This window comes from Dermochelys coriacea, chromosome 3 (genome assembly GCF_009764565.3).
Source record: "Dermochelys coriacea isolate rDerCor1 chromosome 3, rDerCor1.pri.v4, whole genome shotgun sequence".
Classification (NCBI taxonomy): Eukaryota; Metazoa; Chordata; order Testudines; family Dermochelyidae; genus Dermochelys; species Dermochelys coriacea.
Genome location: NC_050070.1, coordinates 121,459,473 through 121,485,704, shown reverse-complemented (window position 1 = coordinate 121,485,704; position 26,232 = coordinate 121,459,473). Strand labels below are relative to the sequence as shown.

The 26,232-nt window shown below is 44.5% G+C and overlaps 1 protein-coding gene and 1 long non-coding RNA gene across 8 annotated transcripts in view; one reads left to right on the top strand and one right to left on the bottom strand.

Moving 5' to 3' along the window:
• The window catches only part of TMEM181 (transmembrane protein 181), a 56,029-nt gene that overhangs the window by 20,721 nt on the left and 9,076 nt on the right, over positions 1-26,232 (bottom strand). For 2 of the 7 annotated variants that reach the window (XM_038395483.2, XM_043512251.1), the window contains exons 1-7: positions 24,939-24,973; positions 24,159-24,376; positions 16,353-16,456; positions 10,252-10,304; positions 7,422-7,512; positions 6,689-6,810; positions 651-770 (exon numbers count right to left, since the gene is read on the bottom strand). In XM_038395483.2, the coding sequence (XP_038251411.1) occupies positions 651-770; positions 6,689-6,810; positions 7,422-7,512; positions 10,252-10,304; positions 16,353-16,456; positions 24,159-24,376; positions 24,939-24,968 (738 nt within the window). In that variant the 5' untranslated portion in view covers positions 24,969-24,973. Of the gene's footprint in view, positions 1-650; positions 771-6,688; positions 6,811-7,421; positions 7,513-10,251; positions 10,305-16,191; positions 16,274-16,352; positions 16,457-24,158; positions 24,715-24,938; positions 24,986-26,232 lie in introns of those variants that run through there. The other 5 variants (XM_038395487.2, XM_038395488.2, XM_038395486.2 and 2 more) reach the window with 5 other exon arrangements.
• Positions 24,919-26,232, top strand: part of LOC119853074 — a 96,045-nt gene continuing 94,731 nt past the window's right edge. Inside the window, exon 1 of the long non-coding RNA XR_006280448.1 lies at positions 24,919-25,186. This is a non-coding gene — a long non-coding RNA (uncharacterized LOC119853074). The remainder of the gene's footprint in view (positions 25,187-26,232) is intronic.

Below are 26,232 nucleotides of genomic sequence, written 5' to 3'. Positions count from 1 at the left end.
GATATTTCTTGTGCGCTCAGATCCCAACACTGCAAGCAGTTGAACATGGGAATGACAGAAATGCAATTTTTGGAATGCCTATTTGTATGATAATTGCCAGGAGGCTTTTCCATTTTACAGTTATTTTTAAAGCAGTGCTTGAGTTCAGAGCTGTAAGAACAAGACAAGGGTTTCACATATGCATTCAAGTTCTTTTCAATGGTGTGCCTTGTAAGAAAACATAGAATGGCTTTCTGAACAGGCTTTCCTTGTCCACGCTAATCCGAACTGTACTAGCTGTAATCATGTTTGAACAGCTGTTGCTAGCTGGGTCTTAGTATGGCTTTCCAAGTGCTGATAAAGATTTCTTTTCTAGAGAACAGCACTACAGACTACTGCTCTAGGTAAGCACAAGTTCATAACTGTTCTGACAGAAGAGTCCTTCTCCACAGTAATCAAGGAAATTGTGCTAGAACCTCGACAATGGCAAATAAAGTATGTTTACAATCTCAGTGAGGATAGGACCTTAGCCTCTACACTTTTTCTGTGCAAGTGTTTCACCTTCAAAAGGGAAATGACATACATTTTACTATGGTTAAAGTAGCCTTCCACAACAATAATTAAAACTGAAGATTTTTTTTTTTTTTGCTAGCATGATACTGTTCACTTACTGTGAAATTCACATTCTTGATGGGGTACATCAGCTTATTCAGATCCTCAAAACCAACAATAACTTCGTACTGAGTGTAAGTCAGGTAGCCAAGGTGAACCACAATGATTTCGGCACATTTCTATGAAAACACACAGTAGAGTCAGAATACCTCATAAGAGCTTTATGCTGTAATTTATATTTAAGGGCTTACACCTCAATAGGATTAAATTACAAAAAATGACTAACATAGTAAAGTTATAATGGAAAAATAAGGAGATCAGAGAGATTCCAAAGAAACTTATTTAAGGCACTCAGACAAAGTAAAAGCTCAATGGGTGTTAACTGCCCATCAGCCAAAATACAGCTATATTTCTCAGTAGAAACGGATCCAAGTGTAAGGTCTCCTGGTACCACAGATTTTTCTCTTTTTTTTTTTTTTTTAAATGACCTGCAAAAGACAAAAAGGAGCCTTTTTTCTTTGATGTATGAATAAAACTTGAAAGCTTTCTTTAAGAAGTGGCTGCTTTTTAAAAATATCTTATAAATTTCTGATCTTTGATGTCTTCTGTTGTGTTTTCTTTCACTTTGAGATAGTTATGGATTAAAAGCACTAAGAGACTGTGGCTCTGAAGTGGTATGAGGCTCTGCTGAGGACATCAAAGCAAAGGATTGGAGAGCTTTATACTGATATTTTAAAAAATGTTAATGTGGGTCACTTCTTAACCCACATTAATATACAGCACAAGGAAATGACATCATCCAGAGCCAACTAAAAATGTACAGAACTACCAACAGTGTTTTTTTGGGGAGTAGAGGGGCCCCCAAACAAGTGACAGTTTTAGATTTGTCTGTGTGCTATTCTTTCTTTCAGCGTCAGAGAGCTAAGGAGAACATCAGAAAAATTCTAACCTTTCCAAAGAAAGTTAGCACTCAGTGAAGGATATTAATATGCCTTTGTACCTATGAAACCAAAAACTGTAAACACATGAGCAAATAAATGCTCCAACAACTCAGCAGCAGCAGAAGTGCTCTAGGCTGTCTTTGCTCAATCCCGTTTCCTACAATTATCCAGCAGATTAGTTCGCCATGCTGTGGTAATTTTCAAGCAATTGCCCAATTTATCATCTATACCTAGGGCCCTACCAAATTCACAGTTCATTTTGCTCAGTTTCCTGGTCAGAGGAATTTAAAAAACATAAATTTCATTATTTTGCCTATTGGAATCTGAATTTTCAGAGTGTTGTAATTGTAGGGGTCCTGACCCACAAAAGGAGTTGTGCGGGAGTCGCAAGGTTATGGTAGGGGGGTTTGCAGTACTGCTACCCTTACTTCTGCGCTGCTGCTGGCAGCAGTGCTGCCTTCAGAGCTATGCAGCTGGAGACTGGCGGCTGCTGGCCAGAAACCCAGCTCCGAAGGCAGAGCTGCCGCCAGCAGCAGCACAGTAGTAAGGATGGCATGGCATGGTATTGCCACCCTTACTTCTGCACTGCTCCTAGCAGGGTGCTTCCTTCAGAGCTGGGCGGCCAGAGATGGGTGGCTGTTGGCCAGGTGCCTAGCTCTCAAGGCAGCATAGAAGTAAGGGGGGCAATACTGCAACCCCTCTAAAATAACCTGGCAAGCCCCCTGCAACTCCCTTTTGGGTCAGAACCCCCAATTTGAGAAATGCTGGTCTCCCCCGTGAAATCTGTATAGTATAAGACCGGCCATACTGGGTCAGACCAAAGGTCCATCTAGCCCAGTATCCTGCCTTCTGTCAGTGGCCAATGCCGGGTGGCCCCAGAGGGAATGAACAGAACAGATAATCAAGTGATTCATCCCCTGTCGCCCATTCCCAGCTTCTGGCAAACACAGGCTAGCGACAACATCCCTGTCTATCCTGGCTAATAGCCATTGATGGATCTATCCTCCATGAACTTATCTAGTCCTTTTTTGAACCCCATTACAGTCTTGGCCTTCACAACATCCTCTGGCAAAGAATTCCACAGGTTTACTGTGTGTTGTGTGAAAAAATACTTTCTTGTTTTTGTTTTAAACCTTCTACCTATTAATTTCATTTGGTGGCCCCTTGTTCTTGTATTATGAGAAGGAGTAAATAACACTTCCTTATTTACTTTCTCCACACCAGTCATGAATGTATAGACCGCTATCATATCCTCCTTTAGTCGTTTCTTTTCCAAGCTGTAAAGTCACAGTCTTATTAATCTCTCCTCATATGGTAGCCATTCCATACCTCTAATAATTTTTGTTGTCCTTTTCTGAACCTTTTCCAATTCCAAGATATCTTTTTTGAGATGGAGCGACCACATCTGCATGCAGTATTCAAGATGTGGGCATACCATGGATTTATATAGAGGCAATATAATACTTTGTGTCTTACTATTTATCCCTTTCTTAATGATTCCCAACATTCTGTTTGCTTTTTTGACTGCCACTGCACACTGAGTGGATATTTTCAGAGAACTGTTCACCATGACTCCAAGATCTCTTTCTTGAGTGGTAACAGCTAATTTAGACGCCATCATTTTATAGGTATAGTTGGGATTGCTTTCCAAGGTGCATTACTTTGCATTTTCAACATTGAATTTCATCTGCCATTTTGTTGCCCAGTCATCCAATTTTGAGAGATCCTTTTGTAGCTCTTTGCAGTCTGCCTGGGATTTAACTATCTTGAGCAATTTTGTATCATCTGCAAATTTTGCCACCTCACTGTTTACCCCTTTTTCCAGATCATTTATGAATATATTGAATAGAACTGGGCCCCCAGTACAGACCCCTGGGGGACAACACTATTTAGTTTCTCCATTCTGAAAACTGACCATTTATTCCTACCCTTTGTTTCCTGTCTTTTAACCATTTACCAATCCATGGAGGACCTTCCCTCTTATCTCATGACAGCTTACTTTGCTGAAGAGCCTTTGGTGAGTGATCTTGTCAAAGGCTTTCTGAAAATTTAAGTACACTATATCCACTGGATCCCCCTTATCCACATGCTTGTTGACCCCCTCAAAGAATTCTAGTAGATCGGTAAGGCATGATTTCCCTTTACAAAAGCCACGTTTACTCTTCCCCAACAAATTATGTTAATCTATGTGTCTGACAATTTTGTTCTTTACTATAATTTCAACCAGTTTGCCTGGTACTGAAGTCAGGTTTACCAGCCTTGTAATTGCTGGGATCACTTCTGGAGCCCTTTTTAAAAATTGGTGTCACATTAGTTATCCTCCAGTCATCTGGTACAGAAGCTGATTTAAATGATAGGTTACAGACTACAATTAGTAATTCTGCGATTTCACATTTGAGTTCCTTCAGAACTCTTGGGTGAATACCATCTGGTCCTGGTGACTTATTACTGTTTAGTTTATCAATTTGTTCCAAAACTTCCTCTAATGACACCTGAATGACAGTTCCACAGATTTGTCACCTAAAACTATGGTAAGTGCACACAAAAGACCAGATTTCACGGTGGGATACCAGATTTCACAGTCCGTGATGCGTTTTTCATGACCGTGAATTTGGTAGGGCCCTATCTATACTTAGTAAGAAAGGGTCATTGCTTACAAATGGGCAGACTTAAGAACACAAGCCATCTCCGTTTCAACCAACAAGACTGCAGTACAAATACACCTTTGCACCCTTCTCAAGTTTCTAATTCCAACAGCTGTGACATTTCAGTGGATATCTCCCAGAACAGTGCTGGGAACTGGAAGAATGCAGGGGAAGAGATACACTCTGGTACTTCAATTCCTTTCACAACTAACAATGGAAGTCTAGGTAGAAAGAAACTAATTTCCAGACACTGGTCAGGTGAATGACATTTATCTTTCCCACTGGTCCTGACTAGTCATCCAGAGTTCAATGTTAGGTAAGACCCAAAGTTAATCTAACTTTCAACAATTATATGGTATAGACACTACTGGTTTTTGGAAGAGACTACTCTTGAAAGAGTGAGGGTAATAAATCTTTGGAGCAATTTTTACCAAGGGTTGTGGAAGATTCTCCATCACTGGCAATTTTTAAATCAAGATTGGATGTTCTTCTAAAAGATATGCTCTAATTCAAACAGGAATCATTTCAGGGAAGTTCTAGTGCCTGTGTTATGCAGGTCAGACTAGATGATCATAGTTGTCCCTTCTAGCCACAGAATCTATGAAAGATGCCAGATTGTCCTCCAGTCTTTGTTGCGGTCAAAGTGAGTCAACAGAACCAAGAGAAACAGAAGATGCACAACACTGTTGTGATAATGCATGAAACTTTCATAAGCACTTAATGACTAGGAGCCCAAGACCCAATGAATGTAAATAGGATTTGGGTTCCTAAGTCATTTACGCACTTTTGAACATTTTACCTAATCTTTTACATCTTGTAGAGGGGAACACAAGTCAGAAAACTAGAAGCAGCATCTAGACTGACTTAAGACATTCAAACCATTTAGAGTGCTCATGTGTAAGTGAGACAAAGTGACCAAGCAGAGACAGAACCTCTCAACATACTCATGTTACAAATATTTGAAATATTTCACTAAGACTATCATAAATATAAAGGGAAGGGTAACCACCTTTCTGTATACAGTGCTATAAAATCCCTCCTGGCCAGAGGCAAAACCCTTTCACCTGTAAAGGGTTAAGAAGCTACGGTAACCTTGCTGGCACCTGACCCAAAGTGACAAATGAGGAGACAAGATACTTTCAAATCTGGAGGGAGGGGGGGACAAATGGTTTTGTCTGTCTCTGTGATACCTTTGCCAGAAACAGATCAAGGATGCAAGTTCTCCAATTCCTGTAAAGTTACTAAGTAATCTAGCTAGAAAATGCATTAGGTTTTCTTTGTTTAATGGAGTTGAGGGGGGAGGGGGAGAAATCACAAGGTTATTTTAGGAGGGAGGCGCGATATTGCCACCCTTACTTCTGCGCTCTCTTCAGATCCGGTGGCTGGTGGCCAGCTCTGAAGGCAGCATCCCATCAGCACTAGGGCAGAAGTAAGGAAGGCTTGGTATGGTACTGCCACTCTTAATTCTGCACTGCTGCCTTTAGAGTTGGGCGGCCGGAGAGTGGCGTTTGCTGACTAAGGACCCAGCTCTGCAGGCAGCAGCGCAGAAGTAAGGGTGGCAATACCATATCATGCCATCCTTACTTCTGTGCTGCTGCTGGCAACGGCTCTGCCTTCAGAGCTGGGCTCCCGGCCAGCAGCCACTGCTCTTCAGCTGCCCAGCTCTGAAGGCAGTGCCGTCACCAGCAGCAGTGCAACCCACCCTACAATAACCTTGAGACACCCACCCCGCCCCAGCCAACTCCTTTTTGGGTCAGGACCCCTACAGTTACAACACCATGAAATTTCAGATTTAAATAGCTGAAATAATGAAATTTACAATTTTTAAAATCCTATGACCATGAAATTGACCAAAATAGAAGGTGAATTTGGTAGGGCCCTAATTATGATATATGGTCCTCACTGTGTAATTAAGATCTTTCTTCTAAAGAAAGTCTCAATCATGAGGAGCTATAGTTTGATGGCTCTTTAAGTTAAACTAACTCAAATCTTAGAAGCTGAAGAAAAGGTATTCTAGAACTTTAAAACCTTAAATGAATACACTTAAATAAATGTTTTGTCTCAGACTCAAGGCAGTGACTGTATTACAGCATTCTGATTCTTCCATTTAGAATCTGTCCACATTAATACTAAAACAGTGCTAACAGCAACTGCGTTTAAACACAGTTGTGACTAGTGAGTTTTACTATTTTCCCAGTGTGGATGGGGAATTTTTTTTTTGTAATTCAGTTCCATTTGTGCTATTGAAAAGTATTCTATATTATGGTTTGGTTACTATGGATCTCAAAAGAAGTCATGCCACACAGCTGGATGAAGCCATTTTACAACCTTGCTAGAAAAATCCAAGAAACACAGTATTACTAGCACAACTGCAAGCATACGTAGACAAACTCTTACTGCAGGTTTTCCCCTGTGGCCTCCTTATCAGATACTCTCCCCACATCTACCACACACAAGTAGTTTTAGAAGAATAAGCTTTACAATCAGTGTTGTTTCAAAAAAAATACTTACTTGTGCACAGTTCAGTATTCTCGTCCGATTGTAAACTTGGTTATTAATAAATGATGAGCTTCCATTTTCTTCTACACCACGTATTTTAACTGTCATAGTAACATTTGTTTTGAAGCTGGACTCTGTAATTAAAGAGAAAAATATTCGGCTGTTGTCCAAAACAAATGCAGAAATGAAATCTCAAATAGAGTTACTACATGCAGCAATACTCCCAGCTCACTGAAACCAATTCAGTTATGCTTTGTTACAGTAGAGAGGAAAAATCCTGCATTCCTGACTTGGGCAAGAATTCCCATTAAAGTCAGTGTGGTATTCAGTGCAGTTAGCAATATCTGATAATGTGATTTGAGAATCTGAGTGTTAACCTAGGGTCAATATCTTGTAACATCAACTAGTCTAACCCCAAAAGAGGAAGCTAAAGAGAGAGAGCGCGAGACAGACAGACACCACATTACTGCTTTAGCAAAAAGTATAAAAAACAAACAACTTTGAAATGTCCCTATAGCCATTCCCTTACTTTCTTAGCTAGTAAGTCAAGTTCTGCATATTTATTGTGATGGGTGTGTTTTTTCCATGCATTTTGGATCCAGGTAAAACTACATGAGAATATACATGACAGCTAAGTGAAATACAGGTCAACTATTGTAACCGTAATTGGCTTGTTATACCTACTGTAATAAAATTCCAGGATAACATCAGTTTTCTGAAATAATAAATTCGACAGGGTGCTTACCGTTAGGCTGATCCAGCTGAATCACACATGTCAGCCACAGCTGCTGATTATAAGTAGACAACGGTTTTGAATTTAATTTAAATGGCCTCATCTGGAAGAAAACAAGAAGCATTTGAGGTAATTCACATTCATCCTACTGCACTAGCCATTTGGACATGCAACGAATAAATACTTCTGTTACCGATCTACACTTCTGACAGAAAAGCATGTTTTTCTTTTAATCCATTAAATGGTCAGTTCTTGGTACAGTGCTGGTGGTGTGAATACCACCAGCGAATACATTTCATTTTAAATCAGCACACAGAGTTTGTGTAGCTTTGAATTAAGAAGAGACAAAAGTATTTAAAGAAAATAAAAGCAGCAGCAAACAGTTAAACAAAGAGAATGTAAGTACAGAAAGGAAATACAGTTTTATATTTTCAAATCAAGTACCAACAGTAGTTTATTTCTAGCTCTACACTTCAAGAATCGGAGTTTTAGTCATCAAATTGCTACACGTCAAGCTTATTCAATTTTTTGTATCAAAATGGCAGCCATTTCCCCTTGGATGTTCTAAAACTTTTATATTCCTTTTAAAACCATGAAACAAGAAATGGATAGGTATGAGCTGCAAGCAGAAGTAGGTCAAATTCTGAATGGAAGTTTTTCTAAAAGATATACTCTAATTCAAACAGGAATTAATTCAGGGAAACCTGTGCTTTATACAGGAGGTCAGACTAGAAAGATGATCATAGTGGTCTAGATTCACAGATTACAAGGAGCAGTGGTAGAAGAGAAAGGTTTGGCATACCTTTTCCTTGCCATACCTCTGCTCATCTGCGTACAATTAGTGTGTAAGAATGAATTTATTTGAGCATAAGCTTTCGTGAGCTACAGCTCACTTCATCGGATGCATTCAGTGGAAAATACAGCAGGGAGATTTATATACATAGAGAACATGAAACAATGGGTGTTACCATACACACTGTAAGGAGAGTGATCACTTAAGGTGAGCTATTAAGCAGGAGGGGGAAGGGGGAACCTTTTGTAGTGATAATCAAGGTGGGCCCCCCCGCTCTCCTGCTTAATAGCTCACCTTAAGTGATCACTCTCCTTACAGTGTGTATGGTAACACCCATTGTTTCATGTTCTCTATGTATATAAATCTCCCCGCTGTATTTTCCACTGAATGCATCCAATGAAGGGAGCTGTAGCTCACGAAAGCTTATGCTCAAATAAATTTGTTAGTCGCTAAGGTGCCACAAGTACTCCTTTCCTTTTTGCGAATACAGACTAACATGGCTGCTACTCTGAAACCTGTGTAAGAATGGTTTCTGTTCTCTAAAACAAATATACATAGGTGGCAAGTTAAATATAGATAATACAGGCAAAACATTTAGGGCTCAACAAATTGAACACACAACTTTATTATTTCAAAGCAATTTAAGTACTGTCCCAAATCCCCCATCAGATTACTGCCTAAGGTAAAACTGGAGTGGGTATAGAAAAAAAAACCAACAAGAGCTAAGATGCAGGAAAAGTGCAGAGCCTTGAAAGTGAGGATGTGAAGGCTGCTTTTAGGAAACCAGATCTCTGGTGTTTACCTCATATCTTTCACTTACCAGTGAATAATTGCCAAAAAAAAAAAAAAAAAAAAAAAAAAACAACATTCCTTCCAGTTGACAGAATGGAAAATGGATGTGGGGGTGTTAGTCCTCCTTGAGGACTTTTTAAATTCTCTCTTTCAATTTCCCCTCCACCCCACTCCCTTACGGATGCAAACTGTGGTTGTCTTTCTTGACTAAAGAGCAATGCATGGGTTCTCAAGGGAATCCCACACTTTGGTTGGCCTCTGCCCTATTACAGGTCTCCCTAAATTACCAGCCTGGAGAAGAACTAACTGAGACTAGAAACTGATTCTGGGTACTCATGAGTAAGGCTATGTTTTAGTCATGGGTATTTTTAGTAGAAGTCACGGACAGGTCACAGGCCGTAAACAAAAATTCACGGCCCATGACCTGTCCATGACTTTTACTATATACCCCTGACTAAAACTTGGAAGGCAAGGGGGGGAAAGAGGGAACAGCTCAGGGGGACGCGCGGCCCGGGGTGGCGTGACTGTGCTGGGGGGGGAGGGGTGTGCATGCCAGGGGGTGCAGTGGGTGGGATGGCGGGTTTCATGGCTGGTGCTTGGGGGGACGGGCACGGAGGTTGTTTGGAGGGGCGCGGGGGACACCATAGGTGCGGGGGGGGAGGGGTTGGCAGGCAAGGTTCCCGACCCAGCTCCTGAGCTCCACTTGCTGCCTCCGCTCCACCCCAAGCCCCAGTTCTGCAGCTCCTATTGGCTGGGATCCGTGGCCAAAGGGAGCTGCAGGAGCGGTGCTTGCCAGCAGAGGCAGCACATGGAGCTAGGAGCTGAGGGAGGGGAGCCCCCCCACTCCAGGTAAGCACGGCCCTGCACCCCAATCCCCAGCCCTGAGCCCTCCCACACCCAAAGTCCTGCTGCTGAGGGGTGTGGCAGGATGGGGGGAGCAGAGACTGCTTCAGCAGCAGCCGATGCGCCTGGCCCAGGGGCCACACAAGTGGCCCCCGGGTCAAGCACACCAGCCACTGCAGAAGTCATGGAGATCATCGAGTTTTACTCATGAGGCAGCATAAAGCACTAATCTGAGAAAATTTAGCCAGTAAATTCTGAATTCCCGTGCAAGTTGGAAAGCACAACACACAAATATACCAAAATATAATTTTTCATTTAAAATCTGACTTCTTAAGCATGTGTGTAAATTAATAAAATGCTTTTTAACAAAAAGTCATCAGTGCCTGCCATGTAACAATATAACGTAGTTCTTACCTTTAAGTTATTCAGTTTAGCTGTTACTGCAGTGGATTCAATTACACTAGGACCTAAATGATAGTCAAAAGGAGAGAAGACAGTACTGAAGTAAATCCATACTGACATCATAGTAAGATACTTCAGACTTGAATAATTATCTTTAATCTCAGGATTCAAAGCAGTTTGCAAATATCAGTTACGCAATACTCCAGTGAAGCAGGCAAATATTACACCATGTTATAGATGTGTAAGATGAGGGGCAAATCCCTTGATAGCCATACAAGGCCACTCAACAATTAGGTCGCAGAACAGAGACTAGAAGTCAGGAGTGCCAAGTCTCAAGTCCCAGATCCCTACTCTGCCACATGCTACAAATGCACTCAAATAAAACACTAGATATTTCCTTCCAACTAAAATTATTTCTTTTACAATCCTATTAAAAATTCACAGCCTACCCCAAATAATAAATTAATTCTGCTATATTTGTGATTAATACATTATTTGTAACTGTCCAATAAAGACAGGTGCTGTGGTTAATACTTGTGTCTAGAGATAGAAGTGAGGAGGCATTATTAGGGAAGAGAGATCTATTTAAGTTGCCCTACAGCATTAGGGCACCCAGTGCACCATTTGCACACCCTGGGGTTACAGTAATGATATTTTGTGGAACGAGTGCTGGATTTTGACCATCTTGGTCGGTTAAAGGGAATTACCTATGTTTTTGCCTAGATTACATATAATTAAGGCTAAGATTTTGTCATGGTTATTTTTAGTAAAAGTCAGGGACAGGACACAGCAATAAACAAAAATTTATGGAAGCCGTGACCTGTCTGTGGCTTTTGCTACTGAGGCTCCATGGATCCCCCTCACCACCGTGGTGGCTGGGAGCTAAGGGGTTCCCCTCTGTGCGTGCGGGAGCTGGAAGCTGCAGGGTAACCATATTTCTCAAAGAGAAAATGGGAAACCCCCAGCCGCTCACCTGAGGCACTCCCCCCACCCTGTATGTGAGGCTGTCACCTGTCGCTGGAACCCTGAGGAGTCACCTATTTTCCTTAGCTACACTTGCGCAATCCTCATTGAGGGCAATAAGGTTTGACAGCTGTAACTAAGGGCAAAAATCTGAGAAAACAGGGGTGCATTAGATTGATTGTTCTACTGAAGCTGCACAAGTTAAAGAATGCAGTTTGATTCTCAGATCTCAAGCTGAATTCACAGTTGCAGTGCTGACAATTACACACACAAACACACATACCACAAATAGTAAGCCTCTCCTTTTATTTGTAAACTGAGCACATTTGAGATGTAGTCATTGCGACAGGAGGTGGACCACCACACAATACCATTTTTCACAGAGCCACTTTCAGTAACACCACAGCCATGAATGGTACCCAGATTTCTTACACCCAGTCCTGTGCTTTAATCACCATACTTCCTCTTAATATGTTGTTTTTCTATCCCAAATGTATGCTGGGATTAGCCACCTGTAATCAGCAGACCAAGGCTTCTTAGGTACACTAGGAATTGAGGTCGAATTTAGCAGCGTTAAATCGATTTAACCCTGCACCCATCCAAACGATGAAGCTCTTTTTTTATGACTTAAAGGGCTCTTAAAATCGATTTCCTTACTCCACCCCCGACAAGGGGATTAGCACTGTAATCGGCCTTGCTGGGTCGAATCTCGGGTACTGTGGACACAATTAGACGGTATTGGCCTCCGGCAGCTATCCCAAAGTGCTCCATTGTGACTGCTCTGGACAGCACTCTCAACTCAGATGAACTGGTCAGGTAGACAGGAAAAGACCCGCAAACTTTTGAATTTCAATTTCCTGTTTGGCCTGCATGGCAAGCTGCAGGTGAGTGCAGAGCTCATCAGCAGAGGTGACCATGATGGAGTCCCAGAATCGCAAAGAGCTCCAGCACAGAGTGAATGGGAGGTACGGGATCTGATCGCTGTATGGGGAGAGGAATCCGTGCTATCAGAACTCCGTTCCAGTTTTCGAAATGCCAAAACATTTGTCAAAATCTCCCAGGGCGTAAAGGACAGAGGCCATAACGGGGACCGAAGCACTGCTGCGTGAAACTTAAGGAGCTGAGGCAAGCCTACCAGAAAACCAGAGAGGCGAACGGCCGCTCCAGGTCAGAGCCCAAAACATGCCGCTTTTATGATGAGCTGCATGCCATTTTAGGGGGTTCAGCCACCACTACCCTAGCCGTGTTGTTTGACTCCTTCAATGGAGATGGAGGCAACACGGAAGCAGGTTTTGGGGACGAGGAAGATGATGATGATGAGGTTGTAGATAGCTCACAGCAAGCAAGTGGAGAAACTGGTTTTCCCGACAGCCAGGAACTGTTTCTCACCCTGGACCTGGAGCCAGTACCCCCCGAACCCACCCAAGACTGCCTCCCGGACCCACCAGGTGGAGAAGGGACCTCTGGTGAGTGTACCTTTTAAAATACTATACATGGTTTAAAAGCAAGCATGTTTAATGATTAATTTGCCCTGGCATTCGCAGCTCTCCTGGATGTACTCCCAAAGCCTTTGCAAAAGGTTTCTGGGGAGGGCAGCCTTATTCCGTCCACCACTTTACCATTCCAGGCCAGTAGCACGTACTCGGGAATCATTGTAGAACAAAGCGTTGCAGTGTATGTTTGCTGGGGTTCAAACAACATCCGTTCTTTATCTCTCTGTGCTATCCTCAGGGGAGTGATATCATTCATGGTCACCTGGTTGAAATAGGGTCCTTTTCTTAAGGGGACATTCAGAGGTTCCCGTTCCTGCTGGGCTGTTTGCCTATGGCCGAATAGAAATGTTCCCCACTGTTAGCCACGGGGAGGGGGGGAGGGATGAGGGGCTAGCCACGCGGTGGGGGGAGGCAAAATGCGACCTTGGAACGAAAGCACATGTGCTATGTATGTAATATTAAACAGCAAGGTTTACCGTCAAAGCATGTACCCATTGTTCTATAAAATGTGTCTTTTTAAATACCACTGTCCCTTTTTTTTTCCTCCACCACCTGCATATGTTTCAAGGATCACAGGATCTTCTCCTTCACAGAGGCTAGCGAAGATTAGAAGGCAAAAAAAAACACAATCGCGATGAAATGTTCTCTGAGCTCATGCTGTCCTCCCACACTGACAGAGCACAGACAAATGCGTGGAGGCAGACAATGTCATTTTGTGCTTTCCTGCACTCTGACCGGGAGGAGAGGTGGCGGGCTGAAGAGAGGGCTGAAGCTGAAAGGTGGCGGCAGCATGATGAGAGGAGGCAAGATTCAATGCTGAGGCTGCTGGAGGATCAAACTAATATGCTCCAGCGTATGGCTGAGCTGCAGAAAGGCAGCAGGAGCACAGACTGCCGCTACAGCCCCTGTGTAACCAACCGCCCTCCTCCCCAAGTTCCATAGCCTCCTCACCCAGACACCCAAAAACGCGGTGTGGGGGGCTCCGGTCACCCAGCCACTCCACCCCAGAGGATTGCCCAAGCAACAGAAGGCTGGCATTCAATAAGTTTTAAACTTTTAAAGTGCTGTGTGGCCTTGTCCTTCCCTCCTCCACCACCCCTCCTGGGCTACTTTGGTAATTATCCCCCTATTTGTGTGATGAATTAATAAAGAATGCATGAATGTGAAGCAACAATGACTTTATTGCCTCTGCAAGCGGTGATCGAAGGGAGGAGGGGAGTGGTTAGCTTACAGGGAAATAGAGTGAACGAAGGGGCGGGGGGTTTCATCAAGGAGAAACAAAACAGAATTTTCACACCGTAGCCTGGCCAGTCATGAAACTGGTTTTCAAAGCTTCTCTAATGCGCACCGCGCCCTCCTGTGCTCTTCTAACCACCTTGGTGTCTGGCTGTGTGTAACCAGCAGCCAGGCGATTTGCCTCAACCTCCCATCCCGCCATAAACGTCTCCCCCTTACTCTCACAGATATTATGGAGCACACAGCAAGCAGTAATAACAGTGGAAATATTGGTTTCGCTGAGGTCTAACCAAGTCAGTAAACTGCGCCAGCGCACTTTTAAACGTCCAAATGAACATTCTACCACCATTCTGCACTTGCTCAGCCTGTAGTTGAACAGCTCCTGACTACTGTCCAGGCTGCCTGTGTATGGCTTCATGAGCCATGGCATTAAGGGGTAGGCTGGGTCCCCAACGATAACTCTAGGCATTTCAACATCCCCAACGGTTATTTTCTGGTCTGGGAAGAAAGTCCCTTCCTGCAGCTTTTGAAACAGACCAGAGTTCCTGAAGATGTGAGCGTCATGTACCTTTCCTGGCCATCTCACGTTGATGTTGGTGAAACGTCCCTTGTAATCCACCAGTGCCTGCAGCACTATTGAAAAGTACCCCTTGCGGTTTATGTACTCGCCGGCTTGGTGCTCCGGTGCCAAGATAGGGATATGGGTTCCGTCTATGGCCCCACCACAGTTAGGGAATCCCATTGCAGCAAAGCCATCCACTATGGCCTGTACATTTCCCAGGGTCACTACCCTTCATAGCAGCAGCTCAGTGATTGCATTGGCTACTTGCATCACAGCAGCCCCCACAGTAGATTTGCCCACTCCAAATTGATTCCCGACTGACCGGTAGCTGTCTGGCATTGCAAGCTTCCACAGGGCTATTGCCACTCGCTTCTCAACTGTGAGGGCTGCTCTCATCTTGGTATTCTTGTGCCTCAAGGCAGGGGAAAGCAAGTCACGAAGTTCCATGAAAGTGTCCTTATGCATGCGAAAGTTTTGCAGCCACTAGGAATCGTCCCAGACCTGCAACACTAGACTGGTGGAACCATATGTGCTTGTGTCCCGAGCCCAGAATCAACATTCCACCGCATGAACCTGCCCCATTAGCACCACGATGCCCACATTGGCAGGGCCCGTGCTTTGAGAGAAGTCTGTGTCCATGTCCTTATCACTCATCACCGCGCTGATGTCATCTACTCGCCCAGTTTCACTTTGCCAGGTTCTGGTGCTGCATATACTGCTGGATAACGTGCGTGGTGTTTAATGTGCTTTTAATTGCCAGAGTGATCTGAGTGGACTCCATGCTTGCCGTGGTATGGTGTCTGCACAGAAAAAAGGCATGGAACAATTGTCTGCCGTTGCTCTGATGGAGGGAGGGGTGACTGACGACATGGCTCACAGGGTTGGCTTACAGGGAATTAAAATCAACAAAGGGGGTGGCTTTGCGAGAAACAGAATGGCCCCCTCAAGGATAGAACTCAAAACCTCAAGGATAGAACTCAAAACTGGGTTTAGCAGGTCGTCGATTTCACAGAGGGAGGGAGGAGAAAATGAATACAAAATAAATCTGGTCTATTTCTTGTTTTGAGCCACTTCATCTATCTTTATACATCTTGCTGGCAGCAGACCATGCAGTACGACCGCTAGCCATCGTCATCTCCTGGGTGCTCGGCAGAAAACGGTGCAATATGACTGCTGGCCATCATCTTCTGCTGGCTGCAGATTAAAAGACAGTTTACTGCCGGTAGGACTGAATCGCCATGAAATGAAACTTAAAAGGGAAATGACTTGGCTGAATCACTCCCATGTTTGCCCAGGTGCCCCTGACCTCATCGAGGTCAGTTAAAAGAGCACCTTGGACTATGTAGATGACGGCTACCAGTCATACTGCACTGTCTGCTGCCAAAAGGCAATAAACTGTTGCTGCGTAGCAATGCAGTACTGTGTCTGCCAGCGTCCAGGAGACATACGGTGACAGTTAGCTGAGCGGGCTCCATGCTTGCCGTGGTATGGCATCTGCACAGGTAACTCAAGAAAAAAGGCACAAAACGATTGTCTGCCCTTGCTTTCACGGAAGGGAGACCTGATGATACCCTTAAGATGCATCAATCTTCCATTTAGCTAATCTTAAACGTACCATTTGTTTACTTAGCATCTACTTCAGTACAGAAACTGTACAACCAAGCAAGAAAATTATTCAATACATATGTAAGAAAAAACCTGTAAACACCAGATGCAGACTTGCAGGTATGTACACCTCCAGAGATCTCAAGGCACTAGCCTCATTAACACTGGAGCAAATCTGTGGAGAATGTGTTATTTACACAAGTTAAGGTATGGAAACAGCCAAAGCTTTTAAAAAAAGAAAGTAATAATCTTACCTGCAATTCCTATGAACACTGTCAAACCAAAACAAATGAAGAATACAACAAAGACCAGGACAAAGTGTCGTTTGGACAGCGTATACAATCGCATTGGTGCTAACCTGCAGGAAGCAAAAGAAAGCCCACAATTAGCACTCAGTAATGGAACTTGTAAAAGAGACTGCATCAGCCAGTCCTCAATAATAAAAAAAAATTAAAAATTTCTGTGGCAATGTGGAATACCACGAAGAATCCATCAATGATGCACTTTTACAGAGCAAGCATAACAGTTTTCTTCCAGCCATGCACATTCAGTATCACCAACTCTCATGATTTTTTTTTCTAAGTGGTTAGAGGTTGAAAATACTGCACACTAAAGAACGTGAAGTTCTTCTTGTTCTAGTACTTTAAACAGCAGCAGTTACCATTCCTTTCATGCCAAAAGCATTTTCTGCTATCCTAGGATTTAAGTGTGGGAAAGAGTCTCCTCCCTTAACTCCTCCCAGAGAGAAAAAAGTTAGATAGTTGAGCTCAACTATCTGATATACAGACATACACAGGGTATTGTGAGGATGCCATATTTCTAACCATAAGAGCGAAAGCTGATGCTGATGCCCTGTGTCGCTTAACTGAGATACACGTATACAGTCAGCTTTCCACCCATTTTGTACAAATATGATCCTGGAACTTCATCTAATTAAATACAGTATCTGCATTCCAATTGGAATTGCAAGAGTTAAGACATCTTTTCCAGGAAGTGCTTGGTGGACCAATAGTAGTCCACAGAACACAGTTTGAGAGCCTCTGCCTTAATGCATTTTTATACTGTATTCCTCATGATTAAAGTGCCTTAATATTCTTAACATTTATTAAGCCCAAATCTGTGATCCATGTTTCCTTGACATGAACACCTACATGCAATTTTGATTCAAATGGTACTCCTTAGCATATTGGATCAAAATGTAGAAGTAATTGCCAGATACTGTATTTAATTAAATGCATCTTTCTGAGGTGTGACGTTTTAAACAGCTGAAACTTATCTGCTCATTTTAGTTCACTCAAGGGGAAAGCCAAGCATTAGTCAGATTTAGAACAAAGATGTAGGTGTAAGGAGGGACGCAAACGAGTCACTGTCCACATTGCAAGTTGCACAAACTGGTTGTAAGGGATTCTTGTGGTAGCACTTTTCACTGGCAGTCCATTGCACTGGCAGTCCAAAGCCCGTTAAGTGTGTCCGTCTCTCCTGTTGCTGTGCAAAAGGTCTACAAAACAGGAGAAACTGACTGACTATACAGGGAAAAGAGTGAAACTAACTATCCATAGGAAGTTGTCCAATGTGCAAACAATAGAAGTACATAGGAAAAATATTTCTCTGACCTTTCAGATACATAAATCTTTACTTGCAACAGTAGGCACAAGTTTCTTAGAGAAGTGTGGTTTTTAAATTGACAATGTCCCTTTAAGTTAGAACTGTAAGTTTCTCACCCTTGACTACACATAGTTTTTGCACTCATTTAACTTGACCAGTTTAGCTAAATCAGTACAAATTTTTGTGTGGACATACTTATAATGGTTTAAAGCTGTTAATGTGTGTGTATACAGCATTGGTATGAACAGATGTGACACAATGTTGTGCTATTTGTCATTTTCCAAGGGCTTTCAGTTCTACAAGTTGCCCAGAATTTCTTGCATAATTAGGAATGTCCTATATTGGATATTTCTTAGACTGTATTGGGAAAGAAATAAACATGCAACATAACAGGTAGCTACTTAGTCAGTTGCAGAGTATCCTGAAGCAGTTAATATCAGGATCAGATAACACAATGTTGTGTCATTTCTTCATATGCATACTTTTATCTCCTCATTTCAGCAGAGATTTCGAAGTATTTAACATGGACACAAAATGCAGCTAAAACAAACATTCTTCTGAGTAACCACAATCCTCATGTAAAGTAACAAGACTCCTCGCTCACAATATTTATGGAGCTGGCTTGACAACCGCGGACATGTAGGTCCTTTATTTACTCATAGGACAGAGATAATGTGGGCAGCAATGGTGCATGCTTCCCCACCCTGCCCTGCAGAAACCACTTCTACAAATGGAAGCTCAATTTTTATGTTCACTCATTATTAGATGGTGTCATAGGTGTACAAAGTATTTTATAGCTGATTAAGACAACATGGGCTTTGCTAAGAAGAGAGGAACTTACAATCTTGTATTAAAAACACAACAAAATGACAAAAGACTACTTGAGGAGAAAGAAGAACACAGCAAATACCGGTTTCAGGGTAGCAGCCATGTTAGTCTGTATTCACAAAAAGAAAAGGAGTACTTGTGGCACCTTAGAGACTAACAAATTTATTTCGTGAGCTTTCGTGATGCATCCAATGAAGTGAGCTGTAGCTCACGAAAGCTTATGCTCAAATAAATTTGTTAGTCTCTAAGGTTCCACAAGTACTCCTTTTCTTCTTAGAGCAAATACTGAGAGACATAGCAAATACTGAGAAGGGGGATACTTCTCTTGGGGAGCACGGGGCATTAAACATACAGTGTGAGCGGTTTTCATATCTTTCACCAGTATGTTTATTTAAAATAATTTAAACTTCTGTTACTGGTGAGTTATCACTGTAGGCTTTGAAAATAAACGTTCTATATGTAAGGAAGAATTTCAGTGAAGTGGGGCTGGAACACAAGAAAAACTGTTCTAAGCAAAAGGGGCAGCATAGAAGAAGGCATGAAGATGAGAATGGAAGAAGGAAATAAAGGGAGCATGTAGATAGGGACTTATGAGACAGGACTGAGATGTGGAGAAAATGAGAGCAGAAAAAACAAGCAGAAAAAAGTTATACAGCGCCTTGAATTCAGGATGAAGAAATGTGACCAACGTACAGACTCAATCATAGGCCTCTGATAAAACATCTAAAAAGAGCATCAAACTGTAATGCAGAAACCTACATTGCTGCCAGTTCTCATGATTTTAATCACAAGTCTCACAAAATTTTGTTTTTCTTTAAAAGCTCCAGCTCCTGGGTCCTATGACAAAAACAGAATGAAAGCCGAGATTTTAATGTAAACTAAATTTCTAGCCCTTATGGTTACAGAGAAGAGTTTAAAAATGTGAAGCCCTAAAGATGCAAAACCAGAAGGCAAACAAACAATCCACTTTTTAAAAATCTCCGTATTTTTAAGCAGATGGAGTAGGTAATACTGCATCTGTTTATCACAAACTGAACAGGACAACTAATTTCACAGAGGCCACCAAACAGTTATAATGATAATCTCTTTCAAATCTGTCTCCTAGACTAGGTCAGATTTGAAAGAGATGATCTGGAGGTGAGATGCTCTGTATTCCCATTCTAATCCCAAGCTATTACGTCTCCATACTGTCATGAACAAAGCTCGGAAACACCTGCTTTCGCAGCAATGGCAACGGAAATTTTTCAGGAGAGTTCAGGTGTAGCCAGTATTTTACCTGTCTAGATGCTTCATAAATGGCAGACCACTGAACAAAACCCTGTCTCCCACCAGGATGGCAGAGATCTACCAAGTCCCATGAGAATGGCAATTCCCATCTTTCAGAGCAGCCAGGAACTTGAGTGTTCAAGTAACAAAGACACACACAAAGGCCAAGCAAGGGAAGGGGAGCTCTATTTTTTAATCATACACCTCTCAGTCAAAGCCTATAAAGAAAGATGTTCCCACACGCTCAAGGCTGTAGGAAATACTAACTAAGGCACGCATATCTATGCTGCCTTTCACCGCAGCAGCAGCCAGGGAGGGCTAACAGGAGATGCACACTTGGCTTTTTAGCAGAATGCTGAGCCTGAACCCAACTGCCCTCACCACCCACTTTGGTATTGGCCTTGGTTAGAAGCTGTTTGGTAAATTTGTTGACCACATACAGTGAGATATAAGTGAATAGAAAAGCACAGACTATCAGGTCCTCTTTCATTCTTTTTTTTCTTGTCTCAGCTGGCAACATTATTCATCCATACGCTTTAGAATTTCTCATTTTTCTAGACTCAGTCCACTTAGTCTTTGGTACATAAAATATGAACCTTGGACTATCCATTTCTATCACTTTTTCATTCCTTCCTTCCTTCTTTTAACAGTTTCAGTTCTCTCCAACTAAGAATAAACCGTCTTATTCCACAATCAGTTAATGGCTCTTTCATATACTAGAAGTATCACCATTGATTCTGAGCATGCTGCAAATAACAAAAACAGAATTTTACAGATGTGCAAAAACATTCAGGTGGATAAAGGATAATAAAAAAATCAAACAAGGATTGGCATCACACATTAAATGAGGACATAACAAAGGAGGAAACAGCTTTTGAAATGGTTGTATCTATCAGTGAAACGAAGTTCAAAAAAAAAGGCTGGGGAGGAGGAAAGGAAGTTATTAAAGTCTTGGTCATTAACAGAAACTATGGGTATGTCTTCAACAGCAATGTTATAATAAGGCTGTGTAGTCGTGGCAGAGTGCTGGGAGAGAGGTCTCCCAGCACTGTAAAAAAAAAACACAACCCCCCCGCCCCCCCACGAGGGGAGTAGCCATTGGAACTGGGAGCAAAGCTCCCAGCGCTGGTGCACTGTCTACACTGCCACTTTACAGCACTGAAACTTGCAGTGCTCAGGGGGGTGTTTTTTCACCCCTGAGCGAGAAAGTTGCAGCGCTGTAAAATGGCAGAGTAGACAAGGCCTAAGTTGAACAGCTGGGGCTGAAGGAAGAACTAAGGCCAATCAAGAGTAGCTCAGAGTCAAATGAAGGAGAAGGACAAAAAGGAGCCTAGAAAAGTGATAAAGTTAGATTGAGGCAACAAGGTAAATATCAAAGTCAGTATAGAGGTGCTTAATACTTGCCTAAACTGCCCACCATGAAACTAGTAGTGGATTTGGTACTACCATCTTGGGAGAAAACATTACCAATAATCTTTCCCATTCCATGAAAGAGCAACTGTGATCTCACCCTATTCCTGCAGTAAAGTTTCTGTCAATGTCCACAACTTGAGTAGTCTGAGGAAGGGATTTTAGTATAATGATCTCGACATACTTCCAGCAGGCCAACCTATCCTTGTCATCTGGTCACTGACAGATACAAGACTATGCCAACTCTCCATCAGATCTCCTTTTCTGTGTTAGTCTATTTTAGCTTCTAGAATAGAGTGATTCTTACGGTTTGGCCAGTCTACAGAGGTTCTCTTAATATACTCAAATATTCCCAATAATTGATCTAAAAAAATGTAATTATCCAACTACGGCCAGTCACCAAGTCACTGAAAGTCTTGTCCCAAGTTGCAGATCTCAATGAAAAATTCTAGATACTGTAATATGGTGATAGTGAATTTATGGATAATAATGCAGCAGGTTTCGTATACTAACATGCAACAGTCCGCCAAGTGGAGGGGAGGATATTTGAAAAACTTTGCAAGTTACAGGGCTCAAAATTATACTTTTCTGCATTGCCACAAAAGTCAGTATAATTTACTTTGGTTGCTTATTTTGCATATTCTGACTAGTGATTTAAATCATGATTTAAATCAAATCCACCCTAATAGTTACAGTCTACAATAATTTCTAGAACTTTAATTGGGTACAGGGTTCTTCACTTTCCCCCCCGAACCATTGTGTAGTTTCTCTGCACTGTTAAATTGACATGTTCTAACCTAGAGGTGGCTGCACAAAAGTGCAGGCAAAGTGACCCCTCTACACATTTATTGCTAAATTTATAAGCAACTTTAGAATGAAAGGTATTAAGTATATAAACACAAGACAATAGCTCCCCACTTAAACATGCAATTTGAAAATCTTTTCCAGAGAATAAATAAAACAGAAGTCCTCTAGGAAAGGCAAAGGTGAAACCCTGACTAGGCAAGTTAGCTTGGTCTGCAAGTGTATGTTCAAATACCTAACAAATTTTAGAGACATTTTCCTGTGTCACTGGATAAGTTAAAGACAAACGCACACATCGGCATATAGTGGAGGGCACAGAAATGAAGGAAGGGACAAAGCTCAGAATTAACCTTCTGGGGCAAAGACTCAGGATTTCCAGAAACTCTGTACTAATGTAGTTGGTATTAGCATGACCCTACACACACTTTAGACCACTGGTCACCAACCGGTAGATCGCGATCGACTGGTCGATCCCAGAGCCTATGCCGGTCGATCTCAATCTCGGGCCGCTAAAAGTTTGGCGGTGTAGTGGGGCTAAGGAAGGTTCCCCCCTGCCTGCCCTGGCCCCACACCACTCCCAGAAGCAGCTGGCATGTCTCTGCGGCCCCGAGGGGTGGGGGCAGTGGGTCTCTGCGTGCTGCCCGTGTCTGCAAATGCTGCCCCCGCAGCTCCCATTGGCCGCAGTTCCCAGCCAATGGGAGCTGTGGAGTCAGTGGTGGCGGGCAGATTTTTCACAACCCTGAGCAATAGTTATACCAATGTAAGTTTATAGCATAGACCTGGCCTGAAACACATAATGCAAAATCCTTCAAAGGAAAGAGAGACTTTCAACACTATGTTATACGACTGTCAAAATCAAGACCAGTCTCCAAATGAGTGAGTAATGCCAGGTTTGTATGAGAAGCCATATAATGTTTAGCAATTCATGATTGTGACATTCCAAGTTTACTTAGAGTAGCAAACATTCTAGCCCTAATTCCCGAATAAAGTCTGCACACAGAAAACAGCATACGTAGGTAAACACAAAAATCAGAACCGCCCTAGAATTCAACAGCAAATTAAACTATAACTGCACATCTAATACATCTTCAAACACCGAAGTAGGCCTTTCAACCAAAGCAGCCTTCCTAAGAGATCCGTATTCACCTGGGCAGTGTTTCTCAGTGACCAGTCCCCGGACCAGCGCCAGTCCCTGAGATCTCCCTGACACAGATGGTAGAAAGGCAGCAAGCCAGTCCCTAGTATCAAAAAGGTTGAGAAACACTGACCTCAAGGATCAAAGTTACTATTTAACTAGAAGTTAGGTTCAATGCCTGATCTGATTTAGATGATATTTCCTATGTCTTTTTCCTTCATTTCTATCTAAAAACAGCCCCACGCCAAAGGACACACATCCAAGGCTCTAGACACCTTTGAAATGCACGTAAAAACACAATGCTCAAGGGACTACAACTTAAATCGTCCAACACATCCGCTTTTTTTTTTTTTTCCCTTTCTCCCACCCAATCACATCTCCTCTCACTGCCAGTCAAGCTGGCCAACGGGACTTCAAACTTCTCAACCACACATCCGCACTGAACAAGAGCCCCCCCCCCCCCCAAGATCGGAACACCCGCTCGAGGGATGCGTGGGGACACACGGTCAGGAGGGTGCTCGCACTAAAGCAGGCAATGCGCTAAAGCAGCCTTTCCAAGGCTCCACTCCTTGCCGACCCCACGGTCCCGGAGGGAGCCGGCTGGTCACCTGGTTTCCCCGTTCCGTTCCCCCAGGAGCCAGGGGGGAGGCTGCTGAACGCTCTGCCGGGGTTACTGTCTCGCACAGGGCGCCGGCAGCAGGGGCTGGCTTGGGTGGAGAAGCACCACGGGGAGGGTCACAGAAGCCCAAGGCCAGAAGGGACGGTGGGGAACATTTACGCTGGGTGCCGTAGGGCACAGGCCCTGCCCGAGTCCCCCATCCCCGTGTGTGTGAGCGGGGGGGGCTCTGCCCGGAGCGCTGCCTAACGGCGCAGCGAGGGGAGGGTCTTTCACGGGGGGGGGCAATGCCTGGACCCAGCGCTCAGGGTAAGGACCCGGCTGGGGGAGCGGGACCGCCCCGCCTTGGGCACAGCGCGGAGCCCGAGACACCCCCTCCCCGCGCCCCCCACTCACAGCTCCATCGCCGAGCCGCATGCGCACTGGTGGCGCCTCCTCCCGCAACGGAGTCGGACGCGAGCCGCAGACTCACATCCAATCGCGGCAGGATGAGCAGCAGCACTTCCGTATGCGTCATCCAACCGCCACGTCACGCCGGGATCTGTCACGTGACACCGAGACTCTTGCCCAACTCTTGTTCCTGGGGGCGGGGGAAAAAGGTCCTCCGTGCGCACCTGCTAGGGGAGTGAGGCGCGAGCGGGCTACGGGGGGCGGACAGGGACAGGAACCTACACCCTGATTACTTCACGCCATCCATCTATACCCCCCCGGCCCCCCCCCCACGGAACGCTGGCCTGGCCTGGCCCGCCCATGTCATCGGCAACCAGCGAGCCCCGCCCCATCACCTCAGCAGGGCCACGCGCGGGGTTGGCACCACTTGAACTAAAGGGTAGGGCAACGGGATCGAGTTAACTCGGTGCCCCAGGCCGAGTGTGGACTCGGGTGACCGGATACGAAGTGTGAAAAATCGGGGGGGGGGGGGAGGTTTCCAACTTTCTAATCGTGGTAGCACAAACCGAACACCCCGCCCCTTCTCCATCCCCCCTGCCTCTGTCGCTGGCTCTCTCCCACCCCACTCGCTCGCTCATTTTCACCGGGCTGGGGCAGAGGGTTGGGGTGAGAGCTCCAGCTGGGGTGTGGGTTCTGGGCTGGGGCCAGGGATGAGGGGTTCAGGCTGTGGAAGAGGGGTGGGGGCACAGGAGAGTGTGCAGGGAGAGGGCTCCAGGTAGCGCTTACCTCGGGAGGGCTCCCCAGAAGCAGCGACATGTCCCTTGGCTCCTAGGTGTAGGGGCAGCCCCATGTGGTGCGCGCCGCCTCTGCCCGCAGGCACCACCCCCACAACTCCCATTGGCTGCGGTTCCTGGCCAATGGGAGCTGCAAAGCCAGCGCTCAGTGCATGGACAGTGCGCAGAGGCCCCCTGGCTGTCCCTCTGCCTAGAAACGGAGTGACATGTTGCTGCTTCTGGGGAGTCGTGCGGGGTCAGGTAAGGAGTCTACCAGCCAAGCCAACCGGACTTTTAACAGCCCAGTCAGCAGTGCTGACTGGAGCCACCAGCTTTCCTTTTCGACCGGGTATTCCAGTTGAAAACCAGACACCTGGCAGCCCTTGAGTGGGGGTAGTAGGTGCCTATATAAGACAAAGCCCAAATATTGGGACTGTCCCTATAAAATTGGGACATTTGGTCACCCTAGTGTGGACGCAGCTCCACCTGCACCCAGGGGCTCCAAGCACAGAAGGGCGGGTCCCTGTTCACCCCCAACTACATCCGTTGCTCCCCTGCCCACTCCCTCACCATATGCGTGTGCACAGCCGCCTCCTGGACATGGCTCCAGCCCCATGCAGCACTGGAACTTGCACCGCCCTGCCTCCAGCTGCTGCGACTCGCACCCTGGCCTCGGGGCCACACTCAGCCTTGGTACTGTGGCAGCAGCAGCACAACCCCAGGGCACACGGCGGAACAAGGCTGCAGAGCAGGGGGCACAGAGACAGACCAGCACTGAGAGAAGAACCTGTGGGCTCAGCAGCAGCACACACAGCTCAACCCATCCCAGGGCAGGCACCTCCACTATCTATGTGCGCCTGGTACTTGGCATGGTGGTGGGGGTTCCATACATTAGCATTAGTATCAAGGGATACTCTCTTCTACTAGAAGCTGTCAGGGGGCCAACAGCATCCCATCAGTAATGCTGACCTACCAGCACGAGCAAGTGCTGGGCTTGTCTACACTTACAGCACCGCAGATTTTCCACACCCTGGGCAACATAGTTCTATGCTACAAACTTATGTTGGTATATCAGGGCCAAGCTCAAACTGTAACTCCAGAACAAAGCTGAGGGCAGACCTACACTTAAAGCTGCAGCAATGCAGCTGCGCAGCTTTAGCACAGATGCTACTATGCCCATGAGGGAATTTCTCCCCTGAGCGTAGTTAATCCACCTCAAGGAGAAGCAGTAGCTATGTTGGCAGGAGAAGCCCTCCTGTCATCCTAGTGCTGTCTACATCTGGGGTTAGATCAGTATAACTGCATGG